The sequence below is a fragment of the Talpa europaea genome (assembly GCF_964194135.1).
Source record: "Talpa europaea genome assembly, chromosome: 14".
Taxonomy (NCBI): Eukaryota; Metazoa; Chordata; class Mammalia; order Eulipotyphla; family Talpidae; genus Talpa; species Talpa europaea.
The window spans coordinates 35,573,347-35,595,514 of NC_140082.1; the positions used below are offsets into that span (position 1 = coordinate 35,573,347).

General features: G+C 37.3%; 1 protein-coding gene across 2 annotated transcripts in view; it reads right to left on the reverse strand.

The window, feature by feature from the left end:
* Positions 1-5,944: 5,944 nt before the first annotated feature.
* NET1 (neuroepithelial cell transforming 1) overlaps positions 5,945-22,168 on the reverse strand; it is a gene marked incomplete at both ends in the record, with an annotated part of 35,186 nt that continues 18,962 nt past the window's right edge. Inside the window, 10 exons of one of the 2 annotated variants that reach the window (XM_084253707.1) lie at positions 5,945-6,348; positions 6,565-6,751; positions 7,982-8,152; positions 8,519-8,776; positions 9,471-9,547; positions 9,678-9,774; positions 10,101-10,163; positions 10,575-10,742; positions 11,144-11,251; positions 16,206-16,298. In XM_084253707.1, the coding sequence (XP_084109833.1) occupies positions 5,945-6,348; positions 6,565-6,751; positions 7,982-8,152; positions 8,519-8,776; positions 9,471-9,547; positions 9,678-9,774; positions 10,101-10,163; positions 10,575-10,742; positions 11,144-11,251; positions 16,206-16,298 (1,626 nt within the window). Of the gene's footprint in view, positions 6,349-6,564; positions 6,752-7,981; positions 8,153-8,518; positions 8,777-9,470; positions 9,548-9,677; positions 9,775-10,100; positions 10,164-10,574; positions 10,743-11,143; positions 11,252-16,205; positions 16,299-22,168 lie in introns of those variants that run through there. The other variant, XM_084253706.1, reaches the window with a different exon arrangement.

Genomic DNA, 22,168 nt, shown 5'->3' on the forward strand with positions numbered 1-22,168 from the left:
GAGCAGAGGCGGGCAAGGAGCGGTGGTCCAGATGTGGGTGGGGCCCAATTGTGCAACTGAAAGCTCAGAGCCAGGGACCCTGGGTACTGGGTGTTGCTAGTGAGATTGTTAATTCTCCAACAAGCTCTGATTTCAGAACCTGAGAAAGAGTACTTCTGTGTGTGTGGTATGGAGCTTGGGTATTATGAACAGGCAGACACACACCATCCACTACACTTGCTTGTCTGTTCCTGCAACAAAGAAACTCAGCAGAAAGTTCTTGGGAGGGTTCTCCCTGGAGGACCTGGCTGTAAGTGAGGCAGCAGAGACTGTCAGAAATAGTTTCCATGTGTGGGGAAGACAGTTTCATGATCCCACCCTATAGGCAAACATCATTTCACAGTTCCAGGAACCCCCTGTGCCCTCAGATAGGGTGTGTTTGACTGTGTATTTATACCTCTGTGTCATTTTCCCTTATTTTGGAAAAGTTCAGACCCCACTGGAATCAGCAGGCACGGGACAGGTGGGGCTTGCACCCGGCCAGTCAGAGTAAATTTAAGGCTGTGCTGAGCTTTCAGCTCCATCTGTCACCTATAAAATGTGCTACAGACCTTTGATGCTGCAGAAAATTACTATGCCAGTCATGTACTTAGATGAGCGGTTTGTGGGGTTTGTCCAGTGTCTGCTTCCCTGCTGTCAGCCTTAGATTACATATTCCTTTGGGGCAGAGACCTTGAGTCGGTTCCCTCCCTCCTGTGCCCACAGCGAGCACTGCCCAGGAGCAGTCCAAGCAGGAGAGAAAATGGGGAGAAGAGTGAGCCTACAGTGGGCCTACACCTTATTTCCCTCAGCTCCAGAGCCCATCAGAGAGGACTGCCTCGCTCCTTCCCCCCATCCACACCCCTCAAGGCTTACACCCTCCCTTCCCTGCCTTCCCCTCTCCTGCTCATGCCTCTCCTTCCCTGCTCTGTTCTGATCTGCACTGCCCTCCCCTGCCTGGCCCTCCACTCCCCACCCTGTGGCCCTCCCCTGCTCTGCTCTGCTCTCCCTTCCATTTTCTGCACCCCCTCGACCCCCACTACCCCATCATCATAGAATCCACATGTGTTTTCTCTGCACAGTTGGGTGGGGTGCTGAGGGCTGAGTTCACACCTGGAGATCGCCCAAGATAGAGATTACAGACCCGAGGGCAGGGGTGTGTTGGGGGCTGGAGAGGAGTCTGCCAGGGAGAAGACAGACAAGGTGTATGCCTGAGAGTTGGCAAAGGTAAGCGATGTCAGATAACACTCTTTTCCAGCCCTGCAGCCCTTTCCAGGAGTGGAAGAGACCTGCTGCCAACTTCTCCAGTCCTGCTCAACTGACAGTTGGATTTGAACTGTGGAAATCAGGCCTGGGGGAAGTAGAAATCGGCGCAACCCAGTGGACAGCTGGTTCCCATGATCTTGAGGGTCAGCCTTGCGGGGTGAAGCAGGGGGGCACGTCATGGTGGGAGAGGAGAGGTCTGCTTTGACTTGGGGTGGGTCTCTGCTTCTTCCCTCTCCCCCAGGAGGCAGAGAATGGAGAAAGGCAGAGACAGGCGTCTTTGCCTCAGTTAGGTAACCCCAGGTTGGTCCCAGGCTCAATGGTGGTTGGACTAAAAGAAGTGAGGAGCGCCTGTTGGCTGACACTGTGACACAGAGCTGTCACCCTCTACTCCTGTGCCACTTGATTTGTCCCTGCTCGTGAAGGGGCATGTGGATCCACACTCTAGCTCTGATCTTCAGGAGTAGAGTGGGCTGCTCTGGGCACTGCATCTGTGACCTGGCTTGGAGAAGAACTTCTCTGAGAGGGATATGACCAGAGGGAGGACGTCTCTGGACACTTTGCCAAGTATTTCCATCCAGTTTTAGGTTCACAGGTAAGTGGGGCAGAAAGTTGGGCTCCCATTTATTCCCTGTTCCCAAATACCTAGTCACCCACTACCAACATCCCCCACCAGATGGTACGTTGGTTAGAGTTGATGAACCTACGCTGACGCACAGTCACCCAGAGACAGTCACTTACATTAGGGTTCACTCAGTGTTGTACAGCCTTTGGGTTTGGACAAAGGCATGACACGTATGCACCATGACAGCCTCATACGTTGTAGTATCACTGCCCTAAGCATCTTCCATGCTCTGCCCACTCACCCTTCCCTTTTCTCTAACCACAAATCTTCTTACTGGCTCCATAGTTATGACTTTTCCAGGATGTCATATGCTTGGAATCATCAATCTGTAGCCTTTTCAGATTGACTTATTTAATTTAATAATAAGCACTTAAGTTTCTTTCATGTCTCTTCAGGGGCTTAGTAGCACTTTTCCTTTTCATGCTGAAAAACTTTCTGGGTGTACCGGTTCATCCATTCACCACTGAAGGACATCTTTCTTGTTTTCAAAATTTGACAATCGTGAATAAAGCTGCTGTAACATCTTCGTGAAAGTTTTTGTGTGTATGTATTCACTTATGTTTGCGTAAATACCAAGGAGCATGATTGCTGGATGGTGTGGTAGGTTTTTGTTCGTAGTTTGATAATTGTCGAGCTATCTTCCAAAGTGGCTGCACCATTTCTCATTGCACAAGCACTGAGAGTTCCTGCTGCTCCCCACCTTCACCAGCATTTGGTGTTGTCAGTATTCCAGATTTTGGCCACTCTACTATGTGTATAGTGGTACCTCATTGTTTTGATGGGCAACCCCCTAATGACATGATGTGGAGTATCTTTCCACATCCTTGGTTCAGTTTTTCTAAAAAACTGATTTGTTGTCTTATTGAGTATAATGAGATTTTTGTTTATTTTGACCACATCCTTTATCAGATGTGTCTTTTACAGATATTATCTGCCCATTCACGCAGCCTGTGTTGAGAGGGTGCTCCTTCTTGAGGTATTTCTTTTTTGTAATTTCCTGAATCTTCTAAGACTAAAATGTCTTATTTTGATGTTTTATCATGATCTAATTTTTGTTTTAGGAAGACCATTCTGGCTGCCATGTGAAGGATGATTTTAAGGTGGTGAGTGTGGAAAGGCCAGTTAGGAGGCAGCTAATATTACATTGAGAAGAATGAAGGTGCTGGGCAGTGGATCCGAATGTGTTGTGGAAGCCGAGGTGTCATGGCTTCAAATGGGAGAATGGTCATGCCGTGTGAGTGGTTCAGAGGAATCAAGGATGGATTTATGGTCTGGCCTTTACTAAGATGGGGGAAGATCAGGGGAGGAGAGGGTAGACTAGCACTAGCCCCACATCTGGGGTCATGTGAGATACATTTGACTTCCAAGTCAGTCGGACAGGCTGGTAGGCCGTGTGCCTAGACCATGGGGAGGGTCATAAGTGGAGATGAAGGTTTAAGTGTTGGTGGGTGTTGGTGGTGTTAAAAATCATGGAATGATCAGATTTTTCGGGAGCACATAGAAAAGAGCTGGGGACTGAGTCCTGTGGCTTTCCAACATTTCATAGTCTGAAAAAGGAGAAAAGATCAAAAGGAGAAAGAGGTTGGGGAGATGAGGTGGGCAGAGCAGAGGAGTATAGGAGCTGGAGGAGGCTGTTTCCAAAAGGGAGCTGGCATCTGTGGCTGGAGGTTGCATCTGGTGAGGGAATCTTAGAAGGGGCAGCCACTGGAGCTGGGAGGAATGGAAGGATTGTAGTCAACTTTCTTCAGAGGAAGCTGGAGTTATGGAGCAGGGTAAGCTGGGACAAGTTAGCATTGCCACAGTGTGATCTCAGCGTGAAGCATTCCATTGGAGATGATTCCTAAATGGTGGTGCCTTGGTGGAGAAGCCCCTTGTGGCAAGCAAGTTTGGTTTGAGCTGGAGCCAGCTGCTCTGGCCCTGGGGTGGGGCTGACTTAACAGAGTATTTGGAACCCAACGTGAGTGAAGACAGAATCATGTTTGGGACAGTGTAGAATGGGGTGGGGAGACGCAAGGGAGAGACCCCAGCAGTAGTGGTTTGTGTCCTGGAGGGAACCCTGGAGAAGGGCCCATCACTAGAAGTGGGAAGGCGGTTAGGTTGACTAGGAGTGTGGAAATGTTGCATTTCCAAAGCTGGAAACCTGATACCTAAATTAGAATATGAAATTTATCAAATGAATGCAAATATTTTGCTATTAGTTTTACTAGCATATCCAAAGTTCAACTGTCTTCAATCCAATTGCTATTTCTGATTATATTGTGCTCTAAATGGTTTGAGATTCACAAAAGTTGACCGAATTAGGGCTTTTTCTTATTCATCAGGTTTTTAAAGGTTTAAGTATTTACAATTTTTGAAAACTTCTGTGAGGCTTGCCATTGCCTCCTTTGCCATAGCAACACGTGCTGGCAAATGTCCCCCCAAAAAACTCATCAGACAAGAAATGTTTAATGGTGATTATGTGTGTGATTCTTTTTAATTATATAATTCATTTATACAGAGAAATCATTTGGATTGATCTATTTACACGGTTTTTTTTGTTTTCATTTTCACTGGCCAAATATATTTCACAAAATAGTCAACATTTACTTGGATGGATCAACATTGTAAATCTGCCGTGAGAAGAATTTTAAGACTAGGATCTCATTTTAACAGAAACATTTTACAATAAAAGATTAATCAGTCTTTTTTCCATCATATGAATAAATTGACCAAATAATGCAATACAGTCAAATTTCCAACACATATCATTGTTTCTCTTCAAACCCATTATTTGCAGGTTGTATAAACCAAGGCAAATAAAATTCACTTCCCCTCAAACCTTCTACAACTTACTACATACCCTCAAATTTTAGCTTTTTCTCTATTCTCCCACATTCTGGCACAACCAGACATTTTAATTTTAAGACAAAACTACTCTCCCTTTCCTTCTTATTTTACTTACTATCAGTCATCAATTGCTCTCCCTCTTTTCTTCAGACACCACTAAAACTTTCAACAAATCATGATGGTGGTTTCCTTTCAGTAGTCCAGAACACAAGGAGGTGCTGCTTTGTGTGTTTGCAACCCCAAAATGCTACTTTCAACATTGCAGTTTTCAAAATTGGCTCAAAAACAGTATGGCTTGGTTTCACTTGGTAAAGTTAATGACTAAAAAAATTTACATATATAAGTATATATATATATACACACACACACGCATACACACATTTTTAATCAAGGAAGAAAAATACTTTAAAGACATGCCAATTTGAAAAGGCATTAAAGTAAAAAAATAAAAGCAAATACTAAAAACTACTTTACAATAAAAAAATTAAATAATCGGTTGGTTAAATGAATGAAAAATGAGGAATGTGCAGTGAAAAACAAACATATAGCATTCCAGTTGATAAAATGGAAAATCTATTAAGTTTGATGGTTTCCAAAGAAATTAAATTTTGATGTAAATCCTAAAACATTACAAACATCTATTTCATGTAGACGTCAGATGCCAATGTTAAAACTTCAAAGTCTATGCTAGGTCTATCAAAGAAACACTGGTAAAATCCCAGTATTTGCAAAATTTTACTGGTAAAATCCCAGTATTTGCAAAATTTTAAGTTTTGGCAAATATAGTAAATCCCACAATGGTTTGGTATTGACAAATCATGATGAATGCAGAATGAGGAGAAAACTTATTTCATTGGATTAAAAAGACCAGGTTTGAATGTTCTAAATAATCTGAGAACATAGCTAAAAAAAAAAAACAAAACCAAAACAAAACAAAACAAAAAAAACAAAACAAAAAAAACAAACAAACAAACAAAAAACCCAAAACACCAAACCCCAAAAAAGCCCCTGCTGTTCAGCAGTAATCTGCATATATATCTTTAGCTGCCATTGGGAAAAAATAAAAAAGGGACAACCACCAAAACCATAGGTGTTAAGACTGGTATTAAGTGACCCTGCGATGCTCGTTACATGCTCACATTCCAAGGAAAAACAAACTGTACACATTTATAAATTAACAGTCTCTCCACTAGTTAGTGCACAGGGCTTCCTTTATACCAAAGTCTCCTTCCGTTTGCCACTGTTTGGGGCTTTGTCCCTGGCTTTCCGGCAGCCAGGCTGTGTCCGGTGGGTTTTCACGCTCTTGATGTGACTTGTGGTGGGCACCGGGGAACCACATTCTGAAGCGTCGCCTTCAGTTTCGACCTGAGTCACACTAGAGGCCGTGGACGCTCTCCTCTGGGCTCTGACATTGCCGGCAGCGGGGTCATTCTCACACCCTTCGTGGAGCTCCGGTAGCCCCTGCAGCTCAGCCGGGCTGGAGACCTGCCGGAAAGGGGCGACGGCAGCGCGAATACAGCTGACCCACTGGTGCTTGTGGAACATATCGTTGGCTTGCAGGGTGTGAGACTGCCCTGAAGAGGGTTCTTGGAAGCGAACCCTAAAGATATTTTTAGCTGGAAAAACAAAAATATAAAAGAGGAAATCACACTTAAAACAAACCTTTATTTTAGATAAAGTGCTCATACAACCTTTACATGGTACTGATATTTATAAACATGTACAGCTTTCATTTTAATTTTTTGTGGAAAGACAGAATTACCAAATATGAAAATGAAATTCAGTTAGGTTCTGAGCTTCTATTTATAACCTCTTATAGTTTGTATCTTTACCTTTATCTGAGTTGCCGAAAGCCCCTCGAAAGGACCCCCCCAATTTAACATCTCCGTCCTGCAGGTCTTCTAAAACCAACTCCTGGACTGGGATTGGCTGCCGGTAAACCTGGTAAGAGAGGCGCTCATTCCGTGTAACAGGCCGAGTCAAAACCAAGATGTCTTGAAACAGGAAAATGTAAAGTTTCTGGAGAAATAGGAAACAAATGCTTCTTAAATATGAAACTTTGTGACATTAAGTGATTGAAATTCATTGCTAAATAACTTGAGTTGCCAGAATTAAATTCATGAAGTTAATTTATTAAGATTCTCCTTTCAAATGACCTTATAAAGATGGCTATGCCGTGAGCTTTCCCTTTGAGGACAAAAAAAGTTTCTTTTTTTTTTTAAAGATTTATTTTTGCATATAAGAGCTGGGGTACAGGTCAGAGGTGCAGGGGGTGGGAGGATTCACCAGAAACAGAGTGGGGAACAGAACAGGCAGACTGCCTGAAATACACTGCAAGGGGAGCAGCGGGTGAGACAGGAGAGGTCTGCCATGCCATGTGGGTTGCTCCCTGGCTGGCCAGGGATCGAACTTGCGCTGAGAGGCTGCGGATTGCTTCATAGTGCGGTGCTCAACACCTTGCGCCAAGAGGGAGGCCCCAGAAAATGTTTCTTTATTGATGTGTAATATTAGATCAAATAACAGCTGAGTAAGTGGCAAATCACAAAGGCCTGACTACCAGAAAACAACATGACTGGACACAATAGTGTTGTATACCATAGTTCTTTAACAAAGTATGGTTGAAAAATGCAAACTGGTAAAAATTTTAATGCTATTATTTTATCTTAAGGCACCTTTATGTCTTTATAGGACAATTAGGCCTCAGGATAGAAATCAGAGATGTTAGATTTCAACCTTTTCTAGAAGGAATCTTAATTTATGAATTGGGCTTCTGAAAAGCACACAATTAAACAAAGATATCATCCCATGTTTACACTTACTTCTAGCAGGTACTTTTGAAATTATGATTTTAAAAATAAATTTGATTTCATTCAACCTGCTGTAAAAATTTGTTTAGCAATGCTAAAAACTACTTCTACCACTATAAATCCCTCAAAAATCTTTTTTTGAAGGATATAGCTTTTTATTAAGCATTAAAAAACTAATCATTTATGTAAAAAGAAACCCTAGTCAAATAAATTGATTTATGCTTCAAAACAAAAAGACAGTTTTACTGAATTTCCAATGAGACATTTAAGTTATTCTGTAGCATGGAAACAAATTTGATTTACCAAAGCTGATAACATAATATAAAAACTGGTTACCATGTTTCATTATGCAATGAATTTATCTGACAAGTCTGCTTCATAAATATGAAAGGTTAGGAAAAGGAAAGTATTAAATCCTTTTATATTAGATTCACGCACTTACATGTCCATTTTTATTCTTCAGTTCCCCATGGCAGAGCAATGCTCTGCTTGCTTCAATTCTAGGGTCCTTCTGCTTTTCATCCAGATACTCCAGTTTGTCAATGTAATATTGGCATTCTGATTCGCCTTTCTTCACGTTGATATCAGAGAGAACTCCTTGTATTATGGATATCTAAAAATTATGAAATAATAGATGGAGCAACATCAGCATCTAACTTATGTTAAATGCTGTTTTTCTACATGGCTAAAATGTCACATCATGGATGAAGAAACAGACTTGGTCAAATTGAGTGATTTGCCCAAAATCATACAGGGAGCAAGTGGAAGAAATCAGAGTAGATTCTAGTTCCTTGATTAAAATAGGAATATAAAATATGATACATCTCTTTATTGCTCAGTGCACAGTGTACTAATGTATTGGACACTTAAAACAAAAAAAAATTTCAATATGCATAATATTTGAGAATTTCACTATACACTTTTATGGCAAGCTAATGTATAAACTTGAAACCATAAAATCATTTATTAGAGTGCTTACAGCTTTGTCCAGAAGCTGAACATCAGGGTGATCTTTTGGAGTATGTTTCAGAATTTCTTTTAATAATAAAGGGTATTTGACTAGACGACTTCGAGGAATATCTAAGAAGCTCCAAAGATCTAGTTTTCGACTGAAGGGAGACTCCAGACATCGCTGAAGGAAGTCTTGGACTCTTGGATCCTGTTTCTTTTGATCAAGAAGAGCTTTGGCTGCTAGCTGGTTACTACAGTAGCCTTTGTAGGCATTCAAGCCTGGCAACTGCAAATAAGAGAAAACAAACTATGATATGTGCCTGTCATGATTTAGTCTATTCATAAGCCTATGAACACAAAACTTACAGCTGACTTGAAAGTTTTAACAAGCCATGAAAATTCTCCTCCGGGATAATGGGAATAGGATAGTATTCTGGGTTAACATACGAGTGCCCTTTTGAAATTTTCCTAATTTGGCTAAATCTAACCAAAGACTGATGACTTCTACCTCCCCCAACACCAGTTAGATGCTCGTCTAATGTATCCTCAAGACAGCCACGTGCTCCTCTATTGCATTCGTCACCAACCAGACTATATCCTTTACTATTCTCTTCATTAGACATAAATGCAGGGGACTATCTTTTATCACTGAATCCCCAATGATCCCTCTTAGAAGAGAGCCTAGAATCTGGTAGGCACTCATATGTTAACTGGAAGAATGAAATGGATAATTAATTGCATAAAAATATGGGAATGTGTCCAGAGACTATTTTAAAACAAAAATGTATCACTCATGAGATAATTTTTTTTTAAACACAGACCATTTTTAAGGCTAAAAATTTGTCCAGTTTGAATGCCCTGTTTATCTTTTTTGTAGAATATAATTACTGGATCAAATTGATATGACATTCAGCCAAAGTTACAAGTATGACATATCTGTAGAAAACTATCTGGAGTAAAACAAGCAACTCTCCACATACCCAGTTCACAAGAATGTGACCAATCTGCTCCACTGTTCCACTAGGCTTGGTTGCTTGTCCTATTCTTGCCAACAAATCTGAAATGTAAAACATTATGATTAATAGGTTTATTTAAAAATTATTCAGTAGTAAACTAGGAGTTCAGACTTAAAATTGCTTATGTTACTGCTGTTCAGATACTAATGAACATTAAGTAGTATATCTAACCTTCATGCAGAGGTATGTAAGCATCCAAATCACCAAATATATGTGCAAGTTCCTCTTCTGACATAATAGACAACTTTAACATGGGGTCATGGTAGGCCTATCAGAGGGAGAGAAAAATGTCACACATAGAGATTAAGCAAATAAAACATGATGAGAGATCTGTACTCAATGCATGCATGACTAACTATATAAAAGCTGGCGTGGATTTTATTTGTTACATATAAAGAAACTAAATTATGTTAATACCCAAATAGATTCTCTTACTAATATTCATCTTTGAAAAGATTTAACCACATCTAAAAAAGGTATTCACTAGTAGATATTCTCTACTTCTAAAGGGAAAAAACTATTCTATAGAATTTGTGAAATTTTTAAAAACTAGAGCATGAAAAATTATTTGATGATGAAAAATTATTTACTGACCTTTCTTGCAAGCTTGAGATCCTCAATTAAATCCTGTTCCCCCCGGAACAGTTCATATATTGCCTAAAAAAAAAAAAAAAAAATCCAGTAAATTATCACAGGTCAATCATTCCCTCTTCTGAGAAAAGAAAATTAAATACAATTGATATTTGCCATTATTTAACTGGTGTTTTGAACAGTGCTTTTTTTAAAGTGACTCAGTCTGAAAACTGTAATTCAGAATGGAATCTTGAATAAAAGGTTGCCATGTTTTATAACTTTATTCCATTAGAGTTTTTAAATTTGATGACCATTACTAACAAGAACGTTGTTCAGCATGCGTTACGAATTACTGCACAGATACAAAAATGCAAGTTGGTTTTGCCACAGTATTAGTTTGCTATTCTTCAGGCAAAACATATGTTTAAAAAACAAGGATTCTATTTTTGTTGCATGAGTCAGTAAGTATGGTCTTGCTATTGAAAGCTATCATACCTCCTGACGTTTGATTTCATTGGTAGTTAAAGACTCCTTCATATTGATATCTAACTTTTCTGACCACAGAACACTACTTCTCCTCTTGGTAGGCATTGGGACTGTTGATCTGTTTGATAACTTCTGGGCAGAAGCCGGGGATCTGTTGTCACCACGAAGGGTAAATGACTTAAAGGAAACAAACAGAAATGATTTAGAGGATACAGTAATTATCCACCCTCACCAGCCCCCAAATTTTTATTTTTTAAAGAAAGACAAAACTTCGTTCTGAGAATTTCTCAATACATAAAACATTTATCTAAATGTCAATCTATCATTCTAAAATATCAGCCCAAATTACTTTTTGGGAATAAAAACCTTCCAAGATGCTTTGACATAAGATGCAAACGTATTTGTGCGTGTGTTTATACAACTGTTGCACTGGTAACAATTTTTCTTACCAGAATATTCCAAAAAGAAAACATGTTTAATAGTAAAAACTGTACAGCTCAAAGAAAAATACAAATTTCAGGTTTCTATAAAAGTCTCCCACACCATCACTTGGCCCTCTAGCCCTGTCCCCCCATTACCTGTATTGTCTGACCAAAGCGACGGACTGCTCCATTTCTTACAGGAGAGATTAAATTTGCCAAGGATGTGACCCGAGCTAGAGGTCGAACTCTTTTATTGCTTGGCTCCTGTAAAAACAAAAATAGGTTATACTAAATGCGTATTTAGATGCAATGATTTCAAACAAGTTTGGATAAAGTTAAGTCCTCTCAAGAACCAATATTTGTTCATTTATAAAATAAAGGAACATGATATTCTAAAAAAAATGTTGTTTTTCATTGTTGAAACACTAAGAACACTGCTGAGTAGCAGTAGTTTATTAAAAAATGTATGGTATAAGAGAGTCAACTATCTGAACATCACTCTGAGAATATAACAAATATTATCATAGAAGAAAAACTACAATTAACACAGAGAAATTAGATTCTAAAATCCAATTAAACTTTTCAGTTTACAATAGGGGATAATTAAAAAAAACATTATTATGAAAAGTTCAAATATACACAGAAGTGGAGAATAGCATAAGGGATCTCATACACTTATCGCTCAGCTTAAACAGTTTGTATAACAATTTGTTTTATCTCTGCACCTACTGGAATATTTTAACACAAGCCTCAGTTAAAAAGCAACTTATAAATGAACATGTCTACCACATTGGAATGGGTCGACTGAAGGTAGTGAGGTCCCTGTGATGGAAGGTGCTCATGCAGAGCCAGGACAGTGGCTAAGGGAGCCCTGGGCTCTGAAATCAGACTGGGCTCTAATCCTGGTTCTAGCACTTGCTAGGATATATCCTGGGCCTCAGTTTTCTCATCTGTAAAATGGGGGTTCATACAACTGTTTTTATGAAGATTAAATTTTATATTTAAGTTTAAGATATGCTTAAAGCGCTCAGAATAGAGCTTTTAACACATTAAGTTTTAGCTATTACTAATATTTTTTTCTTATTGATATCTTGGTTTTCTATGCATAATGTTGAGATCTATAAATAAGTACATACATTTCACATTTATAAATAAGTATAAGTTCATACATTTTACACATTTACTTATTTAAAAGAAAAATATACACAAATTTAGAAGAAATAATTATTCTACCTATATTGTCTGAAAAACAATAATAGTATAGCAAATACATCATTATCATTTAAGGATCTCAAAACTTTACAAATTGCATTATCATGTAACTTAACTATCTGAAAAATGGAGAAACATCATTAGGCAATTTACACAGTTATTGAAGTAAGGCCAGATCACAAAAACAGGGCTATCCTTTATGTCTATGGAGTATAATTATTTGTTTGTGTTTGGTACCTTTCACAAGGGCTACTCAACAAAATTCTGATGAGATTTCCTAAGTATATATAATGAAAAATTATACTGATTATTATTTAAAAATGTCAGGTGAAACAGTTTCTAAAAATTCTTTGATATTCCTTCAAGTAATGTAAATAAGTGAGGGGTGAGTTAACTGAGCAAAAATAATTCCCCTTGGGTAATTATGAATAAAGTGACATAAAGAGTTAAAATTCTCTAAAAACTCACGACTCAAATATTCAAAAAAGCAGTCAGACTTATGACAATTCCTAAATGTACACATATGTATCAGAGAGGAATGTGAACAACTTGAGTAAGGACACTTTGTAGATAACCAAAGAGAATTCAGTTTTGTGAAGCTCTGTGTAGACCAGCCCCCATCCCTCAACTCCATATAATTAACTCCAAAATAAAACTTGAATGTAAAGCCACTAATGTGTGAAGGTTAAATGAACTTAAAAAGAAACGTATTTAGTAAAATGACAGACTGTGTGGCCAAGCACATGTGCGAATGCCTTTACTACATACATCTGTGAGAGACTGAAGTGACACATGCATCAGCAGAAGGTCCAGCATAAGGCATTCCTTTCTATTTAGTAAAGACAGTACAAAGAATCTTCTGTTTGAATGGAGATATAATTACCTCACAAAGTAAGATATGCTAATGTTAGCTAGAAACAAAGCAGTTGTCAGAAAGTTCTGTTCTACTTTTTGGAAAGAGGTTAATTCCTCTTCCTCATTTTAAAGCTTAACAAATTTGACTTCCTAGCAAATCACAAAATATTTAAGTTTAATTTAAAAGTATTTGGAAAAGTGTTCTTCCAAATGCATTTGAAAGGAAAAGTTATTTTAGTCAGGACGAAAGGAATTTCTGACAAAAATTTTATTTGATAAAAATTCTAATTTTTATAGGATCAGTTACTGTATAATTAATAACATCCTATTAACTCAAAATGTGACAATTAAAAATTAAAAGCACAGAATTTAGATTTAGATGATTAAGTATAAGTGTATCTAAAGCATTTTTCTTTACTGTGTTGTTAAGCATAGTCTCTTTAGGGTGGCAGGAATTGGTTAAGTATGCTCCACAGTTCTTTAGAAACCTACTTATAGTCTTACTTCTTCACACAGGGCTTGTTATTCACTAGAGTTTACTGAATCTAAAATGTCTCCTAAGTCAGGGGATATGGGGTGGGGGGGGAGGCACCTTTTTACTTTCAAACATGCTTTTGGGTATATAATAGTAACTTTCCTGCCTTACTAAAAGGACCTATGTGAATACAACACAAACTTTTAGCACATATATATATTGAAAATATGAAAAATTTTACTGAAAAACTTACAAAATATTTGAAATACAAAAATGTAATAAAGAATGATACACGCTAATTTCAGGACACATACACTACTTCTAAGAAATAAATAAAAAACTTTTGTGGAAAAGTGATATGGATTAGGCAATCATCAGTCATACAAAATTTGTCTCTTTTAAAATACATATTAGGATTTGTGGTTTGTGAGGTAAAACCAAAAGCAATTTTTTTAAGAGATCTAGACAAAACCATTTTAATTATCCTGCTTTGGTTATTATAACCTAAGTATTTGTACTGTCACAAAACATATTTCAAAGACAAATTTTTTGAGAACTCATACCTACATCTGCTCTTCCATGTACACAGATGCATATTTAAAGTGGTAAGGGAGGAGAGTAGAAGTCTATTTAGCTGACTATCCTCCTAAATAAAGCTAACTTAATGGTTTTCTTCCTGTTTTTATTTTTATTTTGGAGTGTTGCTAACAGCATTATGGTGAATACAAGAAGCTTATAGAATGGTATGGATATTGAAACTATACACGCCCCTCAAAAGAGGATCTGAAAATCTATGTAATAGCAAAGAATACCAAGGGTTACAGGCTCAAGGTGTCTTTCTACTGTAGTCAACCTTTCACCAGGACTAAAGTACATTTAGACTGGGGAAAAAAACCCCAATACCCTTTACCATAAAATTATGTTGTCTATTTAAGTTAGTTTTTAACTAGACTATACAGATTAGACAATCACATGCATTATTATAATGAATATGCCTTAAGGCTGAGGTTTTATTAATCTACATTAATTCAGATTTTTATACCTTCAGATATTTCTGAATATCTACAAACAGAAAATTGCTAAGATCAATTTAAAGTCTTTTATTGGGATGTATATTGGCACATAAAAGTACCAACATGGAAAAATGCTGCTGTGAACTCAGCTTTTTTTATAAAAAAGTTTTCTATTAAGAAGATGTATTTTTGGAGGGTTTCTTTTATTGTCAATCAAGTCAAAAGACTTAAGAAAAACCTGTGTCTGTGTTTGTTTGTTTGGTTCCTGGAAAAATCTTGTCTCCTATCTGGCAAGAACTTTAAAACAAGAATAAAAAGAAAGTTATTTGTAAAAAGATAAAAATGAGTTATGATCATATAGGATTTCTTCCCTTTCTACTTAAGTGATAGAACTAGTTAAAATTTAGTTTTTTTTTTTTTTTGTGTGTGTGTGTGTTGCTAGTACCAGAAACCTGATAATATTCATGGTGTTTTCAATCTTTAGAATAAAGGTATGTCAGAATCAGGCCTGTGTCTGATAACCAAACAGAAAAGACTAATTTGATCAAAAGATGATCAGCTTTGGATTTACACTGATGATCATGTATAACTTGTTCTACCAAAAGGAATGCCTGCACATTTCAAGAAAACTAAAATACATAAGCAAAACCCCAAACCAACCAATCAACCAACAAACCAAAAACCAAAGCCAAACTACAACAAATTAAAGCATAGAGCCTAAAGATGGCAGCTCTTTCAGCAACTAAAAGGTATGTGTATGTATGATACAAGTTTACTGAATTTATTTAAACTGCAAATTTAAAATTCATAATTAGAGAAGTTTTGATATATAATGCAAAGCCAAAAAATAATCACCATAATCAAGATAAGAAATATAAAGTTATTTGAATACTGAAACACTATTTCTCTCACATCAATGATAATATAGTATTTACTGTAAATTATACATTATAGTATGCAGTATAAACAGAATCCTCATATAGTATTAAATCAACTGCCAAAATTAGAGGTCATAAAAATCATTTGGCTATTTTGGTAAATAAATATACTATTTTACTTTTCACACATGCTTTTGGGGATCCAATAGCAGTCACAATGACTCCAGGCCCTTAAAGAAAGGAGCCTAGAAACTACTTAAATAATGATATATTTATTTAAATATTTTAACATATTTCTTATTTTCTGGACCAAAAAAGGGTGCACAATGAACTTACTAGGGTATGAAAAGAAAAATAAAATTGAGCACTAAGTCTGACAGCATTTTAGTTGCAGTCCCTTCACCAGCATTAACTTGCAAAGAAGGGGTATTTATTTTCTTCTTACTACATAAAGTAGTCTCTAAGACTAGGTAATAAAAATGCACGTTAAAAGAAAACTGTATTAAGCATCAAAAATTGACCAATTTAATCAAATTTGGTAGCATAAATTTAAATAAAAGCTTTTTCTTACATATAGTCAAGCCATGCTTTGTATATACATATCTATATACTAGTTTCTAAACTTAGACAGCAGTTCCTAAACACATTTCAAGCTTCCATATAAAGTCATATACTTTAACACTCAGTAAGATCAAAAGTTAATAAATGGTTAAAATCTTAAAAGTTCGTGGAGTTAGAAAGTATTTTTTTGAATTAATTCTTCTCTTAATTTCTTAAAGTCTTACCTCTTGTTCTCTGAAGGACGGATTGTTAACATCTAGGAGTCCTATAGCCCTTTTAGCAGGTAGGAGACCTCCAATCTCATCATGCGCCACCATGCTTTACCAAGTATCCCCTAAAATCTTTAGAATTAATCCACATCCGAGACAGCCCTCTACCGAAGCACTGCACAGGCACATAGGAGTTTCATCTGAGTGCTCAGCCACCCTTGGCAGCCATTAGCCCATGCCTCTTCCTTGTGGTGGAGCTTACTGCTTCTGGGAGCAGCAAAGAAAAAGCTCACAGACTCCAGGCTGTGTGGGCGGGGCCCAACACACAAACAGGCTGGTGGGCGGGTACTATGGGACCATGTGACACTAGTAATTGACAGCTAGGCACACCTAGGCTTCTCAATTTTCACCAGGGAAGAGAAAGCTCTTTATCAAGAGGTTTGGAATTCCTATAGAAAGAGAAGGGAAAAGGAAACCAGACCAATGTAAGGCTTTTTCCTGATCTAAAAAGCATTCCCAAAGGAAAACTAGTTGCTTATCTAGGTTACCTATTTTACTACTTACTTAGTCACAGACAGTGAGATCTTTCCTATGATGAAACCCTATTAGCAAGAAAGGAATTTGGTATGGACTATTTGACAACTTAAGAAAATTGTAATTCAGAGTTAAAGAAGGGCACATACTAAAGAAAAGCCTAAGTGCTTTATAAAATTATTTAAGTTTTTATAAACTGGTTCCTAGTTGTTTTTTTTTTTTTTTAAGATTAGAAAGCTAAATACACTGTGTATACTTCAGTTTATTCTTTCCAAAGTGTATTTTACCATGGGTAGAGTATACTGGGCTAGCTCAGATAAAGTTTTGTATTTCTAGACTTAAAGGCAAATCCCCCATATGTTTTGATCTTGATCTACTCCAATAGGATCAAAAGAACTACTTAAAAAGTCTAGCATTTCACAGGAGAAGAAATGAGCATGAAGGTGAAGTTCCCTGCCCAAAGTCACACAGTGGTGACAGACTACACTTCTAGAGTAGCGTTTATGGAAAACACTACTTTTGTTGGTTTGGTAGGCCTGGTACAAAGAAGACTTTATTCTTTAACAGAGAATACTGTATTCTGCTTCGAAAGGTAGAGTTGCATCTTAACTGTATTCTACTATGAATAATTTGCTAGATGCAAAAACATTTCTATTCTTAGGATTTATTAGGATCAGAGAAATCTGAGAAATCTACTATGTAAAAGGCACTATTCTTAGAAATTATGGGTGACACAAAAGAATACTCCTAAAGTGCTAATAGACCTTTGTGTAGGTCACATAAAGAAGTAAATAATATGACAGCTTTTGAAAATTCCCAAGTTGCAGAGCCAGTAGCTGCTACAGAAGTTCATTGAAGGAGGAGGAACTACTTGTGGTAGTCTTCCCAGTGCGATGGTGCTGGGAAAGATGGCTAGGGAGTGCCTGTAAGATGCTATTTCAGGGGTGGCTGAAGGCCATGTTACGTTTTTCATAGGTCTGAGCAAGGGGAAACTTCAAGGCTTTCCCCAAGGAGGGTGAGGGGATAAACTACACTGTGAGGTTATGGGCTGTGGTAATTGAGCAAGTGAGAAAGATAATGAAAGTTATATTGTAAGCTGTGTTTTAAGATGTTTTAAAAGATGACTGGAAACAATGTAGAAAACAGGTATCAAGAATTTTGCCTAAGGTATGGGGGAATGGAAAAGGAAATAAGCAAGAGACAACATATGCAAGAATTCGGAAATGCCAGTGATTTTAAAACTAGGAGAGGTAACAGTGCAAACAAAGAAATGAGGAAGAACAAGTTTTAAGAGAAAATTCTGAGTTTCATTTTAGATATACTGAGTCTAAGGTGGTAGAAAAACATGCAAAATGAGAATTGAGACAGTACTCGCAAATATTGGACAAGGACTAGAAAGCCAGAATGTCAATTTAGATCAAGTAGTCAGATACACAGAAATTAAGAGCGGAAGCTTTGGGAATGGATGAGATGCCTGGGAGAGAAAATCTGTGCAAAAGGAACACAGGTCCAAGGACCTAACTTTGGGCAAATGCCAAAGGAAAGAGAATTCTGCAAAAGGAAAGAAGCAAAGCAAGAAGAAAAGCTGTTAATTACAGCAAGAAGGTTAAAGAGAATAAGAAAAGATTCATGGATTCAGTGATTAGCGGTTTAATGAGGACCTCAAGTATGCTAGTTCAGTGGAGTAAAGACAAATCACAGAGGCTGAGGAGTAATTAGTGGGCACAGGCTATTAATAATGACCACCTCTAAAAAACAATGTTCTAAGGTTTGCAGGACACTGTTACTCCTTGCAGGAAGGATCAATGTTACCTTCTGTAAACACCAATGTTTCATATTCAGGATGATGTTAATAATTGCTCTTTCTGGCTTGAGACCTAAAAAACTGGTAATTGGTAATATCTCATCGTTTAGCCTTTATCACCCGGTCAAACCTGGGAAATACATGTGATGTGGCTGGTGTTTGAATGGCTGACTATTTGTAGACGATAGTGCTATACAGTATTAAAGTGGGAGCAGCTTAGAGATCATGGAATCCAGTTCCTTCGTTTTACAAGGTAAAACATTGACTACTCAGTGGCTTGGATTAGAACCAAGTAGTCTGGTTTAGTAGTTTTATTAGTTAAAATATGGTGCAAGTAAGGCCAATACTTTATGGCCACTTATTTTCATAAAAGAATAAGTGACTTATGCAGTGAGAGTTAGGAAAGATGGTGCTAGGGAGTTTTCATGGGTCTCTTAGCCTATATCTCTTTTCCCAAACTATGTTTTCTACTGAGTTCTGAACAGAAGTAAGGTAAAAATAATGAGAGGAAGGGGTATTTCTCATTTCGCTCCTTTAGTTGAGGATTTAAAAGGTAAAGGTAGAAACCTTCACATGTTAAAATAGAAAGCCTGCATGAGCCAGATAGTTCTAGTGGTGACTATTGTCACAAGGTGAAAATCTCAGTTCACCAATCCTAAAATCTAAGTTTAGGGCCTCCCTGGTGGCTCAAGCACAGCACTATGAAGCAATCTGAAGCTTCTGCAGCACGAGTTCGATCCCCGGCCGGCCAGGGAGCAACCCACATGGCGCAGCACACCTCTCCTGACTCGCCCACTGCTCCCCTCAGCAGTGTACTTTGGTCAGTCTGCCTGATCTGTTCCTCACTCTGTCTCTGGTGAATCCTCTCACACATACAACCGCCCACCCCCCACCTCTGGCCTATACCCCAGCTCTTGTAAGCATAAATAAATAAATCTTTTTTTAAAAAAAATCTAAGTTTAATTTGAATGTTTAGTTTTGTGGTCTAAATATAATTTAGACAAGGTTAGATAGCATCTGAAAAAGAGAACAATGATATGGGAATATTCAATTAGTACTTGGAGTGTTGAGCTTCAGAAACTTGAATATTTCAGCAATGTCCCATTAAATCAAAGAGCTGAAAAGGTTTTCTGAGACCATTAACTCAACCTCAGGAAATTGAAGGGTGGTGGTAAAAAAGGAAAGGGAAATTTGAGTCCTTATTCTGTGTTAAAAGTTTTATGGATGATATCTTATTTAACCAAATTTAAAAAGTATGTATTATTACCTCCATTTTACAGATGGAGGAAACCAAGACTCAGAAAGTTTAAGAAACTTGTCCTAAGTGGCTGTGTAGATCTGAATCTAGTCTTCTCAATTCCTATTAAGATATACCTTTCATTTAAGAATATAAATGTAACAGTTTGAGCACATATTTGGCACATGCTCAGTTTGTGGTAATTACTCTTAAGTAAACTAGAATCAGAACTAAGTTTAACACTTAAGTCACCCAATTGGAGAACAGTGTTTGCTCAATGATTGCCAACATTGTATAGAGAAGGAAACCATAAAAAATACTGAGATTATGTGCTTTATAGTCTTCTTTCTTATAACAAAACAGGTAAGTAAAAAAGAATAGTTCTAGTTGCTTAAGTTTTAGAAGAGATCCAATTCCAAACAATGATAGACTTTAATGATTACATTAATAAAAATAATTACTTATACGATTTTCTAAAAATGGTATAACTGAAGCAAAGATTGGTTAAATGCCTTTTTTGGTGTAAAATATGTAACATTTATGAACTTAAAAACTAATTGTACCTAGAAATAACAATGCAGCTCTATATAAGATGCCAATTTTTTTGTAAAATTACTGGTTTCCAAAGACCAGGTTTACTTAATTTCTATTATTCTGCTGGTAAGGAGCCTTTAATGCTTTTTTCCCCTAAAATATGAAGAAGTTAAAGATAATATCATTTCCCTTCTCTATAAAACTGTTACATTACATACTCCCTCTCTACCCCCTTTAATGTAAAGCTAGAATTCAGAATTTAGAAATGAACTAGAGCTTAAGAATAATCATTATTTCTTTTTGGTCTAATAGTATTTATATATACTTTTGTCTTCACCATAACAAGCAATCAGACATTAGGTTTGGAAAGCCTTATTACAGGGAAATATAAAAATCTAAGTCTCTGCTGCCCTCTACATGTGGCATTGTGAAATGCAATGGTCAACCTGTCCTCTTTTCAACTTTGTAAATTTTGTTTCTAAGAACCTTATACAGATGACTATAGCCTTATAATTTGTAAGGAAACATGGATGACCATTAAATTTGTTTCTTTGGCCCTAGTGTTACACATTTTAAAATTGTACAAGAGTATAAAAAGATAAGGTTTTAAGAACTTTTTCTAAATATAAGAAACTATGTTCCAAATTAAAACTCTAGTTAAGTACAGAGAATGACTGTTTCTTGTTAAAAATAGGTTAGCTAAAAATAGAATTTCAAATCTTACTAAAAAAGTAAGCACTGATTGAAATACTAACAAAACAGAACTTCTGAGAAAATGACTCCCAAAATATCCAGTAATAGTTAAAAAAAAAACACACACACAAAAAGGATAGTTACATTTTGACTAGACGAATTTGAAAGAAGTTAGTTATAAAGCTCTACGTGGATGTGAGTTTTAAAAAATTTGGATTAAAAATTTGAGTGTCTCATAGCAGGAATTTAGAAAACCTAAATAAGGGACCAGGAAAAAATCTAATTATAATAAAGTAAAAATCAAAATCAACAGGCAACTATAAACCAGAGACACATTACAGGGGGAGAGGAGGGAGTAGGATCAAAACAAGGGGGGTGGGAATTGTATGGGGACTATAATCAAGATGAAAATGCATATTGTGCAAAAATGAAAAATGATGTAAAAAATGTATGAAATAAAAAAATACATATAAAAAATTCTGAGTGTCTTCAAACTTTAGTAAGATTTTGGTTTGGGAAAAGATCGATTAAATACTACTAGAAAGACTATAAACAGGATAACTGACAAGCAATGAAGTTCACTATTATCAAAACCATGATTCTTTTTCCAATAATACAAAAACCAAATGATATGGGATACTGGTGTTAGTGGTGACTTTTTACCTCCTGTACACATAACAACTAATTTCCAATATAAGGGGATCGGAGTGGGGTTTTCCCCTGAAACTTAGCTAAGGTCAAATGATACCTCTCAAACTGTATTCTCCTAGGTCATAAAAAGGAAGAGCAGTGCCTGTTTCTTCACTTATGAAAAGGGCAAAGGACTGAGATAAGGACAACAGCTTTTCCTCAGCCTCTAGGGTCTTGAATGCTCTTAAAATAATCTGCATTTCTGGGCCTCCCTGGTGGCGCAGCGGTTGAGCGCTGGGTTGCGAAGCTGCCCGCAGCCTCTGTGGCGCCGGTTCAATCCCCGGCTGCTCCCCGGCCACCAGAGGAGGGTCCCACATGGTGCGCAGACCTCTCCTGCCACCCGCTGCTCCCCTCAGCAGTGTACTTCGGTCCTTCTGCCTGCTCTGCTCCTCACTCTGGCTCTGGTGAATTCTCTCACCCTCCTGCACTTCTGACTGTACCCAGTGCATGTATAAACAAAAAACAAAACAAACAAACAAATAAATA